At 38.8% G+C, this 20,619-nt stretch overlaps 1 protein-coding gene and 1 long non-coding RNA gene across 2 annotated transcripts in view; one reads left to right on the forward strand and one right to left on the reverse strand.

Annotated features, from left to right (window-relative positions):
• Positions 1 to 847: 847 nt before the first annotated feature.
• The window catches only part of cacng8b (calcium channel, voltage-dependent, gamma subunit 8b), a 36,593-nt gene continuing 16,821 nt past the window's right edge, over positions 848 to 20,619 (reverse strand). Inside the window, exons 3-7 of the mRNA XM_088326928.1 lie at positions 18,233 to 18,476; positions 13,090 to 13,314; positions 8,112 to 8,195; positions 6,360 to 6,500; positions 848 to 4,100 (exon numbers count right to left, since the gene is read on the reverse strand). Of these exons, the coding sequence (XP_088183054.1) occupies positions 3,340 to 4,100; positions 6,360 to 6,500; positions 8,112 to 8,195; positions 13,090 to 13,312 (1,209 nt within the window). The 5' untranslated portion in view covers positions 13,313 to 13,314; positions 18,233 to 18,476 and the 3' untranslated portion in view covers positions 848 to 3,339. The remainder of the gene's footprint in view (positions 4,101 to 6,359; positions 6,501 to 8,111; positions 8,196 to 13,089; positions 13,315 to 18,232; positions 18,477 to 20,619) is intronic.
• Positions 8,095 to 11,634, forward strand: LOC148372276 (uncharacterized). Its single transcript, XR_015849533.1, has 3 exons — positions 8,095 to 8,289; positions 8,417 to 8,437; positions 11,572 to 11,634. It is a non-coding gene; the product is annotated as an uncharacterized LOC148372276 (long non-coding RNA).

Below are 20,619 nucleotides of genomic sequence, written 5' to 3' on the forward strand. Positions count from 1 at the left end.
AAAAAAAAACATAAAAAGGTCAGCCAAAAAGTTGAGCGTTTTTTTTTTTTTTTTCAATCATACACCCTCATTGGCCTCTATTTTAAATCCTCTGGAAATTAATACAAGAGAAAGAAAAAATCAAATAAAAGTTCAATTAAAGAATCTTACACCCTCCTTGGTCTCCATTTAAACGTCTATTGTAATAGTCAATCCAGGTAAACAAACAAAAGTGAAGAAAAAAAACTTACCAAAAGTTTCTTAAAATCAATACAAAACTATTAAAAGGAAAAGGAAATTCGGTAAAACTTTTACTTTAAAATGTTTATTTTCTTAAACTTACACCCTCATTGGCCATCATTCAGTCTTGTGAAATATAAGATGCTTAAAAAAGAAAAAACCAACAAAAATACCCCCAAAAAGTGAAGTAATACTTTAATTTAAAAAAGCGCAAAAAATGCTGAAATATTTCAGTAAAACCTATGCTTTAAAATGTTTATTTCAAAAATCTTACACCCTCCACAGCTCATTTTAAATACGAGGCAATAAAAACATTTTACACCCTTGTTGGCCATAATTCAAAAGTTTTGAGAAATAAATATAAGATGGTTGAAAAAAAGGAAGTAAAACTTGTATATAAAAGCAAATAAGTGAAAATAAAACACAAAAAATGCTCCAAAATATTTCAGCAAAACCTATCCTTTAAAATGTTAATTTTCAAAATCTTACACCCTCCACAGCTCAATTTAAAAATGAGACAATTAAAAAAACACACAGAAAAAAGAGCAAGAATTACGTTCCATTTAGAAGTAATTACTCCCAAAAGAAATGCAAAAATGAGAGGATACACGACTACACAAAGCCAGAATTGATTGTTCAACATTTTTTTATAAACTTCGTGCAATACAGTGTTTGAATTTCTCACACATTTCCCAAAAGCGCTCCACTACATTTCGGATTCACATTGGCCACGAGAATGCGCTCCGGAATCCGCAAAAATTTAGTTTTTTTTTTGGTTCGTTTGTCGGTTGCATCGTGTGGGAGGAGTCAAATTCCCCAGAAAACAAAAGCGTCCCTTCGAGAGAAGACGAGCGGGAAAGCACAGTGAAAACAATCTTTGGGGGGCAAGGGAGGTTCCCGCCACCGGGGGGCGCTCGTGAGAATCCCGGTCACAACTAAAACTTTTATATTTTGTCGAGAGAATTTACAAATATATGTATGCATATGCCCTTAGAGACTAATTGTGATTAAGGGCTATACAAATAAAAATGACTTGACTTGATATGTTACAATATTTTTTATGTGTGACTCGAGAGAACATAGAAAAGAGATTCTTCCTTTCCGCGCTCGCATCTGTACACATTTTTTTAATACGTTTTCTTTTTTTCACTCGCGAGTTTTTTTGCTAATGCCCAAAGAACAAACATAGTCAGGACGACTAGCGCTACATGAAGACGGATTCCGACGGAGAGGAGACTAACGGAGGCCAAAAACGGCATGGTTCTTGCATCTTTTTTTTTTTTTTACATCTTTTTTTTTCCTTTTCGCAATAATTGGAAGACATTTTACAGTATTCACATCTGGAAAAAAAAAATTTGAAGAGGTACTTTTGTGGAACAGGTTGCTCGCCCCTCCCCCTCTTTTCCCCAAAATTCTAAATAAAAATCACAGTCAATCAACAACATGGAAACGTTAGCGGCGAGTGTGAAGGCGCTCAGGATGGACATCGTTATCGTGAAGATGAAAAAAATCAAATATAAAGCTTCATTTCATGGAGCTATTGATTGATTTTTTTGGGGGGATTTTTCAACCAATCGAATTTCATACATGTTGCCATGTCAGCCCATTCTACATGTGCAAAAATCTATTTTACTTCATGGCCCTGTCAGATATTTCAACCAATCGGATTTCATCTTTTCGTGTCGCTAAAAAAGACAATTTCTACTCATTAGGGACAAGAGATAATGGATCTGTCAGATTTAATCTCTGTGTGTGTATTGCCAATTCAAATATTCCTGTGCTAAAAACATTGCAAAGTCATTCAAATGAGAAGGTTCTAGAGAGAATGGATCAACTGCTGTTTTTTTAAAACTCAAAATAACAAAGCTTAACTCTCCCCCCCAAAAAATTGCATTTTGTTTTGAAACCTCAAAGTTTTTTGTCTTTATAAAATTCCAATCAAATGGCATTCCCAAAAGAAAAAAAAGGAATGAAACGAAACAAAATGATGTCACTTTGTTTTTAGTTTCCAGTTTTCTTCATAAAATCTTTAAGCAAGTTGTGTCTGCCAAAAATATATAAGCAAAAATGACCTATTTGTTTTTAACCCCCCAAAATCATCCTGTTTGTATAAAACAAACACACAAAAACAATCACAACCAAACAGAACCGAACCCCCAAAACAAAACCAAAGCAAACCAAATAACGCTGAATGTTACCAAACAACCAAACATAATTGGAGAGAACCAAATGGAAACACCGACATAAAACGAAAAAAAACTGAACGAGACCATCCGAAACGTAATTAGACAGAACTGTACTGCGACACTAAACACCCAAAAGAGAAGAAAAAACAAACAAAACTAAAAAAAAAACTAAATAAACCTAACGAGACAAAACAAAGCCAAACAAAACCGCACGTAACCCAACTGAAACCAAAACAAAAGAAAAACAAATAAAACTGAAACTAACTGAACAGAATGGAACAGAACGGAAACCTGCCAAAAACAAACGAACCCAAACCATATTTGAAGTAACAGAAACCAAACCAGAACCTTAAAACAAAAAAAGAATTAAACCGAAATAAATCAAACCCTTAAAGCAAACACAACCAAACTAAATCGAATGGAAAAGAATTGAATATTAATGAATAAAAGACGAACCCCTCAAACAACAAAACAAACCCAAAAACAAAACGTCAATGAACTAAACAGAGACAAAATCCCAAAACCAAACAGTAAGTCAGTCATTTTTTTAACCTGATCCGGAATCTTTTTTCATCTTGCCTCCTCGAAATAGGGCCCTAGATTTAAACTAGAATTTTTCGAAATGTGATACTAGCAACGATTTTCTACGTGACCTTCCTACACGGAATAAAAATTGCGCTAGCAGAAAGAAACCCAAAAAAGCATTGAGATGTCCACCCAAAGCACCGGCCGACGCAAAGAATAATAACAATCCACGCTAACGGAAGTGTGCTAAATTAGCGCTAATATTGCACAATGTTTTATCTTAGTAGCCCGAGGTTAGTTTGCATGTCGATCGTTAACAAAATAAATCATTTCTAGCACGCCGAGATATCAAAATAGTCGTTATTAGCGCTCAGTTACCAGTGTGTGGCGGAGACTCCGCCCCCTCCCTCTAGACGGGCGTGGTCTTGCGGTTGAGGGTGTTGGAGTTGCTCTCTCGCTCCCCCTTGAGGCGGTCCAGGGTGCCCATCCCCCGGTCCGAGGTAAAGGGGGGCGGTCCGGAGCCCACCGAGTTGGGCACGTTGGAATTTGACGAGTTGGTCGGGTTGTGGGACTTGAGCGAGGGCAGCGTGCCGCCCATCAGGCCGGCCCCGCCCACTCCGCCACCGCCTCCGTCCTTCGGGAAGCAGTTGTGCAGCTGGTAGAGGGTGGCGCGGTCCACCGTGCCGTACATGGGGGGTAACCCTCCTAGTTTGGCGTCCCGGGAGAGCGTGTAGAGCGAGATGTCGTGGGAGCGCGAGTGCGGGTTGGGGAGCGTGGAGACGGAGACGGGCCCCTGCGCCAGTAACGCCGAGGGAGGCAGGCCGAAGTTCTTGGCCCCTACGGGGGAAGGGTCCCGGGATCGGGAGGGGTCGGTAGAGCGCGAAGAGGAACGCGAGCGGCGGCGGAAGCGGTAGCTGGGCAGGCGTAGCATGGCGTGCGTGGTGCTCTTGAAGATGTCGGTGCGCGAGCGGCAACGGAGCTCTTTGTTCTTCTCGATGTAAATGTTGACGGCCAGGACGCCGACCATCTCCGCCATGATGAAGGACAGACCGCCGAAGTAGAAGGACCAGCCGTACGAGTATTGCCACTTCTTGTCCTCGTCCTTTTTGGGCGAGATGTCGCCCAGCGCCGCCGAGATGTACACGATCACGCCGATGATGTTGCTCAGACCTGCGGGGGTATAGCACAGAACCAAGATGAGGGATTAAGTTAGGATGTGTGGCTCAATTTAGCCTCAAGTATGTTGTATGAAAGCAGGTTAAATTTAGCTCAACTCTGTTACCACGATCACCATGGCAAGGTGTCTGTAAGGGAAATTATGGTCTGAATGTGCCTTTCATACTATATTCCATACTCATCTCATCTCATTAGCTGCACCGCTTATCCTCAGTAGGGTCGCGGAGATGCTGGAGCCCATCCCAGCAATCATCGGGCAGGGGACACCCTGAACTGGTTGCCAGCCAGTCGCAGGGCACACAGGGACAGACAACTCACTCGCTCAGTCACACCTAGGGACAATCTGGACCGGCCAATTAACCTGACACGCATGTCTTTGGAATGAGGGAGGAAACCAGAGTGCCCGGAGGAAACCCACGCAAGCACAAGGAGAACATACAAACTCTACACAGGAAGTCCAGTAGCTGGATTTGAACCCACACAGGATGTTCCCAAGACCTTAGAACTGTGCAGCACACGCGCTAACCACTGCTGCCCATATTCCATACTCTTATATACAATATATACTTCCATCTATTCATCTATCTATCTATCAACCTAGGTCATATCCCTCAAAAGGGGTGACCGACAGCAAGACAAACACATACAATAACAAAGAAAATAAAAAGGGAAAAAATAGCAAAAATACAGAAACATTTTTGGACCATGGCCAACCCAAATGCACCACGGCACCTAAGTTGGTCATGCTTTCGTCCCTCCAGATGAAACGGGACACAAGAAAGCGGCCATGTTACTCGGGTCAGGGTGACACAACACACAGGGCCTGAAAGTTTTCACTGGTTTACCCCTGCCGCATCATACAGGTGCCCTGCCCATCCCTTAGAACGCGTCCACACATCCCACTATCCTTTTGCAACACCTCTCCACTCATTCCTATCACCAACAACTCTTCTTATATCTTTATACGTTTATATTTCTATCGTGCTCAATAAGTGTGTGGTTTTACGATTTGGCAAACACCTTCAAGGTCAGGAGAATCAGTTCTCAGGCACCAAGGGATGTGTCTCTGATTAAAAAGCTACAGCTTGAAATCCACTATGAGGCCTGCTAGCTGGCGAATCAGGATGACCTTGACACCCTCATATTCCAAGCCCAGAGCTTGCATTTCTTCTCACAGAGAAGCAGTGTGTTTACAAAGTTTCACTATCCCTATTGCTCATTTATCATACTCGCACGCCATCTAGCAACCAACATTAGACACTGCATATAGATATGTGATTCCTGTCTGAACCAATCGGATTCATTTCCTGTGTGTAGTTTTTTTTGGGTGTACATAATGCACTAGCTCTTAGGTGCAACTGATTAAGCCAAAATGCAACAGCCGGACTAGATCTAGCTGCGCTTATTTAGACTGGATCTCTTTATTCCACTTTTGTGTTATATCCCCCTGGTGGGCAAGTTTTGGAGCACATAATATACGTATCAAGTCCATGTGCTGCTCCTTTTCGACAAAAGCATCATTAGATAGGTAATCCTCCGTTATGATAGAAAAGAGTTGATGCAACATGAAAGCTAACCTGAATGGCTGTTAGCTCGATAATATTCTTAATAATTCTATTGTGTGGGGCTGAGATGTACACCAAACCAAAATCCTTGGTCTCACTATCACCCTGTGCCTTGGGGCTAAGAAATTTCGTTCCATACAAATTGTTTTCATAAGATTCATGATGCAAAAATTCAATGGTTTTGAAAAATAAATTGTTAAGTAAAACAAGAACCAAATGTTACTGTACAGAATGGAAGACCCTGTGAGAGACTGGGTAAGCTAATGAGAAAATTGGTCACTTTGAGTCACCGTAGTTTAGATTTTTCCTTGTGCTTTGTAGCACTTGTTTTTGGTTGCCGTTAGCTGTTACCTTGAGTATCTGTATTGTCATTTCTTGAGGGGTCGCTAGCTGCTACTAGCATAAAATTTGCAACAAACTGATTGAGCAGGCATCCCAGACGCTGAAACTAGCATATTAACATTAGCAGCTAGCATTAGCATCACTGAGACAGCTTCTAGCATCAGTCTAGTCTTTTAAAACATTGAAAATAAATCCCACTTTTTCTTATTTAAATGATTGTTTTCCGTGAGCCTCAACTGAGCGCATATTTAGCTTTAGTGGTTAACTGTTAGCTTCAGTAGCTTTTTTTGCAGGATGTTGGTCCCCCTCCTGCATCCATCCACACATACGATGCTAGGAAGGCTACCTGCAGCCACGAAGAGAATCCCGGCCCCCAGGATGATGTTGCGCTTGCTCCTGTAGAACCGGCTGGCGGCGATGCAGACCCCCCCCAGGAGTAGCAAGATGGCACTAAGGATGGGGAAGATGTTGGAAGCCCTCACCACGCCTGTGGGGCACGTAACACCAAATTCAACCACAACTGCATGAAACAAAAAACAATCCTCGTTCATTTTATATTTATCCTCTGCGTAGAATGGCCTATTCTAGTGCTGTACTGATGAAATGCTAGAAGCTACGACGTCTCTATAAAATCATGGATATACATTGTAATGGAAAAGCTTTACAGAAACTAACTTTCGAGATAAAAGCTTGAGTTAAAACATTAAATTTGCTTTAAATGAAGAGTTTTAAAGAAAAACAACCAATTTCTGAGTTAAAGCAACTTCAACTTTTAAAGATTAAAGATCAGAGTTAAAGCTTATAAGCCGATTTAACTCATAAATTCTAGCTTTAAGCTTGTTTTTGGTTCTTGATTTAGCTTTACAGACACTTAACATTAAAAATAACAACACAAGTTAAAGCAGCTTTACCTTGGAGTTAAAGCTTTTAAGCTGCTTTAACTATTTTAATTCAGAGTTAAAACTTTTAATCTTCACTAACTGCTGCTCGACCTTTCAAAGCCTTTATGCTTTCATGGTATGGGGTTCGGTGGTCGAAAGCTGCTTTAACTCCTTAGTCAAAGCTTTAGGTTCAGAGTTAATACTTTGGATCTGCTTTAGGTCCTGAGTTAATGCTTTGAATCGACTCCGGGATCTTAAATTAGCTTAAAAATATCTTTAACAGTTGAGTTATACCAGATTTAAAGTATTACCTCAGATTTAACTTAGGGGTTTCATGGTTTAAAGTTTAAAATCTGCTTTAGCTCCCAAGTAAAAGCTTTAATGCTCCTTTAACTCCCAAGTCAACTGCCGAGTTAAAGCCGCTTGAATTTTGAAGCCTTTGTGCTTTCATGGTAAGGGTTCAGTGGTTTAAAGCTGTTTTAACTCCTGAGTCAGAGCTTTAGGTTCAGAGTTCATTCTTTGAATCTGTTTTAAGTCGTGAGTTAATGCTTTAAAGCCACTACAGGGACTGAAATTAGCTTAACAATATCTTTAACAGTTGAGGTAAACCAGATTGAACTTAGGGGTTTCATAGTTTAAAGCTTAAAAGCTGCTTTAACTCCCAATAAAAGCTTTAAAGCTTCTTTAACTCACAAGTAAAAGTTTTAACGCTGCTTTAACTCCCGAGTCAACTGCTGAGTTAAAGCTGCTTGAATTTTAAAGCTTTCAGGCTTTAATGAGAGCGAAAGCTCTATAGCTACTTTACTCCCAATGTAAAGTCCTGATGGCCGTTTTCATGCCGAGTTAAAGCTCACGAGCAACCCTAACTCCTGAGTTAAAGCTTTAAATCATTAATATCACAGTCAAAGTACATTCCTTCCAAACACACATGAGAATTCATGTTGGGTCTTATGCAAATGCCCGTTTGTCTTTTCACACGGCGCACACGCACGAGACAAGTAGGCCACAAGAGAGGAAATGCCAGCAAAATGCCAACAAGATGCTGGCGCTAGATTGTAAACAAGCTAGCGTACGTATCACAAGGCTCCAAACGCATCCCTGCGGGGATTTTTAGCTTCAACTAGGCCGCGCCGGTGAATTCCTCTCGCTTTTGTCACGTGTCCGTTCCTCCACTGCGGCAAAAAAAGAAAGAAAAAAGCAGCCGGCGTTTGACTTACGCAGGACATACTCGGCCCCGTCGTGGTCAAAGTCCGCGTCCTCCGGGAAGTGGTTGATCTGAGAACAAACTCCTCGCTTGACTCCTGAGATGCCGGGAAACAGAAAGTGATGAGTACGCAAAAACCAGAGGACGGGATGTGTAGAACTGCGAGCGTCCTCCGGGCGTCTCCTCCAATGGTAGGCGGGCGGGTAGTGATGTTAGTGACCAGTGTTGGGATTAGCCTTCTTATTAAAAAAACAAAAACGCTATATTGTCAGTAACGGGGTCATCTAACTATTATTTCCCTTGTTACAATGCTGTTAGCGTTACTGATGGTCAAAAGAGGTGAGTTCCGTACGTTATTGTGCGTGTTTACATATAATTTTTTGCATTTTTACGTACGTTTTCATCGACACGTTTACGTTCTTTTATGTGTTTACATACTTTTTGTGTGTTTGCATACGTTTTTTGCATGTTAACGTACGTTTTCATGTAGGTTTCCATACTTTTTCCTGCATGTTTCCATGCATTTTCATGCATGATTACGTACGTTTTTGTGTTTTTAATGTACGTTTTCATGCGTAAGTTTACATACGTTTTGTATGCTTACATGTTGTTTGTCTATGTTTACGTAGATTTTTGTGCGTGTTTACATAGATTTTTTTGCGTTTTTACGTACGTTTTCATGCACATGTTTACGTACGCTTTATGTGTTTACGTTCATTTTGTGTGTTTGCGTACGCTTTGTGCATGTTAACATGCATTTTTATGCAGGTTTACGTACGTTTATGTGCGTATTTAGGTGGGTTTTTGTGTGTTTTCACATACGTTTTCATGCGTGAGTTTACATACTTTGTATTTGTTTGCGTACTTTTTTGGGAGTATTTACATAAGTTTTTGTGTTTTTATATGAGTTTTCATGCATGTGTTTATGTATGCTTTATGTGTTTATGCATGTTTTGTACATTACGTGAGTTTTGTGCATGTGTACATACAATTTCATGCGTGTTTGCGTACGTCGTCCTCTATGTTTACAGGTAACGGTAAGTGTCGCTGGTTCACTAATTCGTGGATGTTAAATGGAATTGTCATTGATATTAACGTATCGTGCATTGTGGTCAGCACAGAGCACTATGTCTCTTAAGACTATACATTTCTGGAGACGATTAATTGACGGATTGTCATTCCCCCCGTAATGTCAACTCAAATTTTCAGTAATGAAGTGTAAAAATGTGCTGCTAAGATGAGAAAAAAAACCCCTCAAATTTCAACACACACAGACTTTGAGTGAGTAGCGCAACAGAGCAGATAAATGTTTCTGCTCCGCTTCAAGTTTTGAGATTTTAGCACATTTAAAGAGAATGAAGCTAACAGCAGTGGCGGACGAAAGTCTCTTTTCTCTTCTTCAAGTTCTTTGGCTTTAAAACAAAGACTGGTACACATTAAAATGAGCTATGAATGGAAAAGCCATCAACCTTCCTTTTAGTCATCATCCTTCCAATCTCCTCTTTATTCACTCAGTCACTTTACTTCCACATCCTCTCACATTTAGTGACCCTATAACTATGGTTCGCGAGACCTTTCGGTCTCCCGCCCCCCATTCTTTGCCTTGCTGTCTCTTAGGGAGTAGAGATAGAGAGGAGAGGATCCCCCAGTCCCCTCGCTCCCTCCACTTTAGTCGCCTCTTACGACACGCAGCGGACCACGGTGGGAGAATTCTCACACGTCCCAGGGGGACAGGGCCCCTCCCCACACGACCCAAGGGCATTTGGCATTTGGGTTGGCCATGGTCAATTTTTTTATGTTTTTTTGCTACTTTTTCCTTTTCCTTGTTTTTGTATACATGTTTGTCTTGCTGTCGGTCACCCCTCTTAAGAGATATGACCAAGGTAGATAGGTAGATAGATAGATAGATAGATAGATAGATAGATAGATATTTGCAATATGACGAGTACGTCATATTCGCGACAGCCCTAGAGAGCACAAAGCAAGTGCCATCACGGGGCAGATTGTGCATGTGTGTGTGTTGGGTGGGCATAAGTGTCTGGGAGTGAATGTGATAGGCTGGCGTATGCTATCATTCAAACAGCAGAGCCGGCGCACAAGTGGCCACCAAAACAAACAGCAGAGCATGGCAACAGCTAGTAGCTTTAGTGTCAGATCAAATTGAAAATAAATTCATCATCTAATTCATACTATGAGGAAAGGCAGAAGAGTAGCAAGAAATGGTGCTCCCTTGATTGTTATCAGGTTTGGGAAGCGACTGAGGCGGCATCGGAAGAGAAGACCGGCCTACTGCCACGGTTAAGCTAACAACTCTCTTAAGCCACCCCTGCCGAGGCTGTATTTCACTAACACCAGATCAATTACCCATGAAACGGATGACCTGGAGCTATAACAAGTGGCAGCGTATTTTAATCATTGCGAAGACCTAGCTCAATCCAAATACCCGATGCTCACGTGCACCTAGCCAGCCGCTCTCCAAATCACTTTCTTACTCTGAAAAGAGAGGCCCTCTAATTTCGTTGTACTTTTGTATAATGACAACAAAGGCCATTTATTCAACTGCGATTCTGTGTTCCATGTTTTTTGTTTATATATAGTTGCTCTTTTGTTACAGTAGTATACTCTCAGTAGGCAAGGATGTAATATTAAGGTGAATTTGCCCCTTGGGGACTATTATAAAGGATGAGACTGTATTTTGCGGATTTTCACTTTTTCCTGGGTGTTAGGGTCAGCAATCCTAAATGTTGAAATAGTCATGGTGGACTAAAGAAAATTGAAGCAAATATGTCTGGGGCAACAAAAAGTTAAAGCCTTCTATAAACCTATTTTTAGATCATATCCAAAAGGGGAGTTCATAAGCATTGGAAAATGTTAAAGTTTTTCTCATGTTTGTCCACAAAATTACAAGAAAATATATAAAATCCCATCTTTTACCATTTTCGACCCATTCTGAAAAAGCTACAGGGACCCACAAGGGCAGCGCGAAAGAGCCGCAGATTGCTGACCTCATGTATATACTCATATACTCATATCTCCGCATTTACCACTATAAAACTAAAAATTGAAGTCGGGGGGGGGAGAGTTGGGTGGGATTGTCAATGTATACGAGCATATTTGATTGTGTTTCACCAGTAGCGAATGGTACGCAGCGCATGGGGAAGGGGGTGGGGCTTATACCGAAACAGCAGAATCAATGGGGCAAACGTGAGCAAGAGTGCTGAATTTTGGTCTTTTTATATGTAAAATTATTTTTGCAATATACCATGTCTGGACAGAAAAAGAGAAAGCATTGGACATTACCCAGAAACGGAAAAATACATCTTTGAGATGTTTTAAGACAAGAAAGCAAAATGGATACGGAGTGTCTCGGTAAAGTGTTCGGTTGCAAGCTCTCAAAATTCAGTAATCTGTGGGTAACGCAATTCATTTTTAAATGAAGTAGCTAGTAACTGTTACCTATAATGTTTTTTCAGTAACGTGCCCAACACTGCGACACGCGTGTGGTGTTAGTACATACAAGCACAAACGAACACGGCAGTTGATGGATTTGCGAGATAAGATGAAAATGGAGACGGACACAGAGGATGGTCGGACGAAGGGACAGATGGATAGACGCCCGTCGGGACACGTTGCTCTGCGAAGAAGAAGACGGAGCAGCACGTCAGTGGTAAAGAGACGGAAAGCCGTAAGTAAGGTAGAGGTGGACAAGCTACGGCCCGTGGGCCCGCCAGACCAAAAATGACGATTGTAAATAAAGCGCTATTCATAAACATAATGGTTATCGTGCCAACTTTGTCCCCAAGTCTTTTTGTGTGTCTACAACAAAATAATACTACAGAAATACAACAAAAATACTACAAAGTGACTACAAAACTAAAGATCAAATTAATTGCTTAAAAACAGTGAGCTTATTTATTACTTTGTTTTCATTCTGAAAAGAAAACAAATCTCTAGAAACACTATTAAAAACACTACAGTCATACTAAAATACAGAAATATGATCCCAGAAATATTATAAAAATACCAAAACAGAAGTATTACCACAGAAATACTGCAAAAAAATGCAACTACATTAATACTAGAAAAGTACTACAGTACTATGGAAATACTAAAAAAATAAAACTTCAGTAATAATACAAAAATACTGTACATATGCAAAAAACAGACATACTACAAAAAACGGAAATACTATAAAAAAATACTACCACAGAAATGCTACAAAAGTACTACAAAAATAAAATTACAGTAATATGACATAAAAATTACATATATACAATAAAACAATTCCTTTTTCTTTTCGTTCTTTTCTTCTTTCTTTTTGTTAGTCTTTTTTCCTTAATTTGTGATTTTTCAGTCGTTTTTCCTTTTTCTTTTTTTCTTTCTTTTTTGTTAATATTTCATTCTTTGAGCTTTTTTCTGCCTTTCTTCCTTTCTTCCCCTTTCTCTTTCCTTTTCCCTTTGTTTCTTTCTCTCTTTTTTGTTCTTATCTTTCATTCTTATCTTATCATTCTTTCATTTTTCTTACTTTTTGTTGTCTCATTATTTCTTTTTTACTGTTCTTTTTATTTTTTATACTTTTTATTTTCTTCCTGTTTTTCCCTTCTTTCTATTTATTTTTGTCTTAATTCTTTTTCCTTTTATTTCGTTTTTTCTTTTTTTTATGATTTCCTTGTTTCTTTTTTTTGTCTTTTCCCCCTTTGCCTTTCTCTTTGTCTTGTTCTTTCTTTGTTCTTTTTTCTCTTTTATATTCTTCCCGCTTTTTCCTTTTTTATTTCCATTTATTCTTGTCCTTCCCTTTTCTTTCTTTTTCCGTTTTTTCCTTCTATTTTTCTTAATGTTTCAAAAATATATAAAAACTAATAACATTGTTTTCTTTGTCCTAATTATTTTTCTAGTTAACCAACATTTTCCACCCTCTGTGCAAAAATCTAAACATGCATTGCCTTCCACGCTAAAAACACAGTAAGCACTCGTTGCGGACGACGGGGCACCTTCCAGGCAGCATATCCTCCAGAGTCCCGAGTGAGTGAGGGCCCCGGGGTCCTTTTTGTCCTTGTTGTGGGGGTCGTCCTGGGAGACGTTGGCCGTGCTGTTGCAGATGAGGGCCCGGGAGTAAAGCCAGTAGTCCGTTCCGATGGCCACCGTCATCAGGCCGAAGGCGGCGAACGCCCCCACGGTGGTGAGGAGGATCTGGATCCCCTTCTCACACACCATGCCTGGAGAAAGGCAACATTGAAAGGTAAACACTTGGGTTCAAAGAAGAATGTAAGGAAATAAAACCTCAAGCGGGAAAGCAGAGTTATCAGAGACCACTAATTATCGAACTGATACAGAAGGTTTATTCTGTTTTTATTATTGGACACCTGCAAAGGATATTTGCATAAGATCAGAGCCAAGGCTTAAGTGAGCTAAGCGGCTGCTCGGGGCCCTGCAATCACTAGGGGGTCCCCAAGAGTGGTTCACTTTTTTGGGGGGCCAACTTTGTCCCCATTTTCACTTTATGTGTCCACTCAAATACACTTCTACAGAAATACAACAAATACTACACATTAACTACAAAACTAAATATCAAATATCGTGCCAAGGGACCTGATATATAATTTTGCCTTCATTTTGAAAACAAAAAAATAGAATGGAATTGCTACAAAAATACTACTACAGTAATACTATATTACAAAATACAGCTGTACTACTGAATTATTTACTCCAAAAATACTACAAAAAGACGACTAACGTAATATTTTACAAAATGAAAATTTGAATCGATTAATAAATATGAATGCAAGAATAAATACAAATATATAAAAAACAAAAATAATTTTTCTAGAATAATAATAATAATATAGTTTTAACTAAATAATAAAACTAAATACAACTAAATGAATAAAATAAAATACATAAATAAAATAAATAAAAATGCATAAGTAAACAAACATAAATGAATACAAATACATAAATCAAACAAAAAAAAATACATTTTAAAAATAAGAATAATATAATCTTAACTAAATAATAAAACAAAATAAAAATAGACAAATAAAATAAAATACATAAAACAATAAATAAAAATGCTTAAGTAAACAAGATAAATTAAACAAAATAAATACATGAAAATAATAAAATAAATAAATGAATACATTTTAACAAAACAAGAATCAATAAATAAAAATAAAAAAATAGTTAATACATAATTTAAATAAACATGAATACACAATCAAAATTAAACCCGTAAAAAATAGTACATTGATCTGAATATGAAATAAAAAGTAAAATAATAAATACAAATATTGTTGTTGTTTATTTATTCTGAATCACAAGCAGTACAAGGTTTCCTGATCATTGCCAAAACATTTTGGTAAATGAACATATGGAAAAATGGAAAAAAAGGAAAAATGAGGAAGCTACATAAACCACAAAACGAAGCAATATAAAAATGAATACATGCAATAAATAAACCAAAATACATACAAAACTAAACTAAATACGTAATCAAATTCCATATTAAATACATTTTAAAAAACAACAATAAAAATAAATTGATGTATAAATAAACAAATGAAACGAATAAATCAAATAAACAAAAATACACAAAGAAACAAAAATATATACCATTTTTGGAAAAATAAAATTATTAAAAAATATGAATAAAATATATGAATGAATAACTAGAAAAATAAACACGAATACATAGATTAGATAATCAAAAATACATAAATGAATAAATATTAATGAAAAAAGAAAAAATACAAATAAAACTACTTAAAAAATATCTTTACAAAAATATTTTTAAAAACAAAAGTAAAATAAATAAATTAATAAATATAAGTGTATAAATAAATAAAAATAAATAGAAGTAAGTAATAATAAAAAAACACGTAGAAGAAATACATGATATATAAAAAACGAAAACAAATGCAAAGAAAATTAAAAAAAAAATCAATAATAAATACATTTTAAAACAGGGTTCCACCAGGATTTTTTTACTCAAATTCAAGACTTTTCAAGACATTTTCAAGACCACATCCGATCCACATCAATCTCGCACCTATTCTGGCATACTGGCGCACCGAGTCGTGATGGATCCTGGCGCCAGACGCCACCCCCAGCAAAATCCCCCACCCTACCCAAGGAGCGGGGAAAGTATTGCATACCTGGAGCATGAGGTTAGGTTTGCATTACAAGGGAGCTCGGACTGCGCTGGCACCAAGGGGGGACTGTCCCCTGACCCCGCTGTGGCCAACCCTGGACTAAGGGTGGGACTGAGGCAGCTTCACAGGGGTCAGGGTTGTGAACAGCTACGGAGCGACCCAGGTACCGAGGTGACTCGTGAGCCATCGCAGTAGAGTAGAGAGGACGTGACTGTGTACGTGGCCCAGGCCCCCCGCAGGCAGATTGAGACGCGGTGACCACGCAGTGAAACAGAACCCTGTCGGCGCCAACCTGGCCACACCAGCACAACCTCTCACTTTGACCCCTTAAGCCCGACGTGCTACCGGTCCTCTTAGGCTCCTGGTCACAGGCCCAGAGGCGACCTGTAACTGTCTGGGGTGGCGAATATATCAAATTTAATACATGGACTCAATAAATAGAAATATACTAAAAAAAACAAAACTAAATAAATATATAATGAATAAATAAAAAAAAGAAAAACAGACAACTAACAATCATAGTTAGTGGTTGTTTTAATTTAAACAACCCAATTTTGCGGGACGTTTGTTTTGGATAAAACCTTAATGTTTGACTTGGTGTGTCAAATTAACCCAAGTAGTGAATCAGTGCACTCTGTTTGGGTTATTGATGACCCAACATTTTTTTTTGATCGTGCTAATGTAACAACGATGACCAATCTGTGATAAAAGAAGGGCATGAGCGCAATCAATGAAGTGACGCATCATTAAAAAACACTAATGGGAGAATATAAAGTCGGAAGGTTGAAGAAGGAGGAGTCGTGTTACCAAAAAAAATCATGTGTCCTTGAGAGGAGAGTCAGGCAACTTTGCTGACTCGGCCTAACGATCCAGAAGTGATGCAAAAATGCTCAAGATCAGCTACTCCATATTCATCATTTAGAAGTCGAGACGGGAGAGGAATGAAAAATGCAAAAGATCAATCGAGAAAAACCTTGAAGCCGGAAAGAAAGACACCACTCCACAAATTTATATAACACCGATCCCAGGACAGAGAAGGTTTGTTGAAAGACAAATATTTTTCTTTCGTGGTGTAGTCTTAAGACAGTGATCTTTAGGCAACAACGAGGTGCAGATTGAATGATTTATGACTTTTTAAACATACATTTTGATTTGAGCACACTCAGGGCAAACTATAAGGCACTCTACGACGAGAAACCAAATGCGTTTTACAATATCGGCAATGTTAATTTAATTTTAAATTTGATAAAATAAAAAACAATCCCGATTCCATGCTCTCATGCCTTTCTGTGAGTGTCAAGTACAACATACACTCAAGGCAGACAATGAGATACTCCACAGCAAGAAACCAAATGAAACAAAGATTTTACGACATCAGCAATGCTAAAAGCAAACTGCTAGTTGTCAAGTAAGACATTTACTTATTTTTCTATTCTTGCTCATTCTATGTTATGTGCCCACATTTATAGCTAACAACAAGGCGCTCTACAGTCAAAAGGAAATGCGAGCCCTGAGCTTTGGTTTAGATTCTGATGATCTTCTTGCTTGAAAAAAAAAAGAAATCCATGGTCCAATGCTTTTACTGTGCGTTTCAAGTATGCATTCACTTGTGGCGGACAATGAGGCACTCCACAGCGAGTAACCAAATTAAACATGCATTTTGGGTATCAGCATTACTAGGTAACAAACTGCTTAAATTATTCTACCCTCCTTACTCTTCTTTCTCACTGCATTGTGTGCACATTCACGGCCAACAAGGAGGCTCTCTACTGTAAAAAGGGCATGCTACGGTCAAGCTTTGGTTCCATGCACTTGTGGCAGACAATGAGGCACTCCACAGCAATAACCAAATTAGAGATCCATTTTGTGGTATTAGCGTTACTAGCTAGCGAACTGCTTTACTCATTCTCCCGTCCTTGCTCTTTTATCTTTCTCGCTGCGATGTGTACACACTCATGGCCCAAAACAAGGTGCTCTATTGGAAAAAAGGAGATGCTCAAGCTTTGGTTTGGATGCTGGCAGTCTTTTATTTAAAATATCTGTTCAATGCTATTAGGTGTGTGTCAAATGTGCAATAAGGTACTCCACGGCAATAACCAAATTAAAGGTGCATTTAATGCTAGTTATAAAAACTGCTTTACTTATTCTGTGATGTGTTTACACTCATGGCCAACGACAAGGCGCTCTACTGTAGAATGGTCATCCCAGTACAAAGTTGACAGTCAGTCATGACAATTCAATTCCGCACTTGTTGTCAAGGGGCTCTCAGGTGACTATTGAACAGGGAGATGATTTTCAGACTAATAACATTGATAGTTCGCATTTGGTAAGTCTGTAATTGTTGCTCTTCCATCTTTCTCTGTGACATGGGTACACCTAAGGCCAACAATGAGGTGTTCTAGTTTTGAGTTGCTTCTGTCCACACACTGTGATCCGACATAAAACAACCTCCTGTCTAAGTCAAGTATGCACTCGGGGCGTAAAATTAGATGCTCTTAACTATTCTAGGGGGAGATGATTTCCTGAGTTTCAGCATTGCCAGTTGGCATGTTGCTAGTCCTTAATCGTTGCTCCTCCATCTTTCTTTCGGCAACACATGCACACCCATGGCAAACAATGAGGCGTTCGACTTAGACTTGCCTCTTTCCACACACTGACTTAAAATAATCATCTCCTTTCTGTGCTCTCATGCTAGAAATGCATTTGTGGCAGACATTGAGGTCATCCAAAGCGACTGTTGTGTAGGGACATTATTTTCAGAGTTAGAGCTTTGCTAGTTAACATGTCACTATTCTTAATTGTTGTTCTCCCATTTTTCTCTCACACCCATGGCCAATATAATTTTGGTTTGCCTATGTCAACACACTTTGATCTGATTTAAAACAATTATTCCCATTCCCCTGCACTCATGCCAAGTCATGCAAGTACTTGAGTCAGACAACAAGGCACTCTAAAAAGTCAATCTCAAAGGTTAAATGGGACTTACCTGACGGCGAGTTTCTATCCTTGGACTCAATTTTGAAATCTTCCCTTTCCTTTTCAGTGAAGAACGTGCTGCCCCTACAATCCGGACAGCATCCATCGACTGTTCTCAGCCGCTCTCCGCTCTCTCCTCTCTCGCTTTTTCGCTCTCTCGCTTTGCCGCTCTCTCGCCGCGGTCGCCGGTGCTAGCGGAGGCCTTTGCTCTCCTTGGCTAGCAGGAAGCCACCAACATCGTCGCTGCTCAGCTGCTGCGTACACAAATAAACAAGGAGGTGCTCGAATATGCAGATACCATCAGACAGGGACTCGTTTCCAATAAAAAAAAACGAGACACCATTTCTGAGATTTTTTTTAATTCATCGTCGTGTCAAGTCTTGTTTATCTATATAGCTCTTAATCACAAGTCTCAAAAAACTAAATGTTTTAGTGCTTGCTGGCTGCTGATGGGGTCACTTGAATAACTAATCTTGAATATCCATCCATCCATCCATTTATCTGCACCGCTTATCCTCAGTAGGGTCGCGGGGATGCTGGAGCCGATCCCAGCTATCTTCGGGCAGTGGGCAGGGGGACACCCTGAACTGGTTGCCAGCCACTCACAGGGTACACAGGGACAGACAATTCGCTTGCTCAGTCACACCTAGGGACAATTTGGACTGGCCAATTAACCTGACATGCATGTCTTTTGGAATGTGGGAGGAAACCCGAGTGCCCGGAGGAAACCCACGCAACCACGGGGAGAACATGCAAACTCCACACAGGAGATCCGATCTCACGACCTCAGAACTGTGCCGCACACGCACTAACCACTGCACCGCCATGCTGCCCTAGTCTTGAATAATGCATATTGGAGGTACATTTATATACATTTACTATCACAAATAAATAGGAAAAATAATATGAATTGTGACCGTTGCTCCTTACACTTCCCCAGAAAATATAACAGATCAAATATTATCATTCCAATGTTGTTAAAAAACAAAATCGCAGTAAATATTTATCAATGTTTTCTAGGCGAATATGTATAAATTAAGATATTAAACAGTAATATTACAGATTTAATGCAATGTCCAGTACTTTGTTTAATTGAAAAGAAAAAAACCTGTTCTACTTATGTAAACATGTAACATTAAATTAATCTATATATTATTTCCCAGATTAATCGGTTAAACTTTGCTTTCATTTCGGTCCCATTTAAAAGGCATTATTGATTTGTTTTATTGAAACGGAAAATAAAAAAATATAAAAAAATACACTCATCACAGTTTTGTTTGAATTCAAGCAAAATTGAACTCTTTGGTTTTTGACTATTTACATAAAATGATTAATTAATTACAAAACTACTTAAATATTGATTTAAAAACCATTACTTGTCGAACATTCAATTACAGTAGTTGTTTTGCCCCTTCTATTTTTTCTGACCGATACCAACTCGTGAGTAGTCATCGATACATACGTAGGATACTAAAACCAATGGATGAAACAAATACACACGGTTTTAGAGAAATAGAGTAATCCTTCAGTAATCACCGTCTACTTTTCGCGGTTTTGCTACTTTTCAGATTTCATCGTGCATTGCGTTCTGCGTTCCGATTGGCTAAACAGTTACCACGCCCCCTTTCTGCTGGTGTCCGCCTGGGAGTCAACAACGTTGCGGCTGAAGTTTTACAAGTACGTAAAACATTACGTACCAGCTATCATGTCAAGTAAACTCTCTGGGCCGACAAAAACACCAAAACGCCAAGAAAGATGGTTTTCTATGGCACAAAATCTTGGGCTTCTTCTCATAGCAAAGGAAGGTAAAATCGTCTTTGTTTCCCTGTAACGTCCACATGATGGCAACAAAATGTTCTCTGAAGTTAAGTGGATAGTTTTGTAACATTAAGAAATAATCTTTAATGATTTGTAATACGGCCTGCCAAACAAGAAATGGCAAAAAGATAATGATAATATAACGTCACACTGAAAACATGAGTACATAACTCACATTTTCGAGCCAAAGTGAAAATTTTGCTTGAATCAGGTTCCCATAGAAAGCTGCTTTATCTGCTCAAGTGCCCAAGTCGGTTAACCAAACATATTTCAGAAAACCAAGCAATAGTGCAATATAGCCATTTGAAAAAAAAAACGTTTATAAAGCACAGTACTTATTTTTTGATGCCACATTTTTGTATTACGTTATTTGTAAAAATATTTTTTGTAAAGTAATGTACTTTTATTTGTTACACAAATACGTTAGCCTGTAAATTGTTTATTCTTTGGTTTAAATGTTTAAGAGAGTATTTAAAATAAATAAATAAAGGTTTGTACTTCCAGTTTGGTTATGTAACCCCATGAAAACTAAGGGATTACAGTACCCCCAAAAAATTCTGATCAATGTGCATGAAATTA

Source organism: Urocampus carinirostris, chromosome 2 (assembly GCF_059441175.1).
Source record: "Urocampus carinirostris isolate Australia breed hairy pipefish chromosome 2, RoL_Ucar_1.0, whole genome shotgun sequence".
Taxonomy (NCBI): Eukaryota; Metazoa; Chordata; class Actinopteri; order Syngnathiformes; family Syngnathidae; genus Urocampus; species Urocampus carinirostris.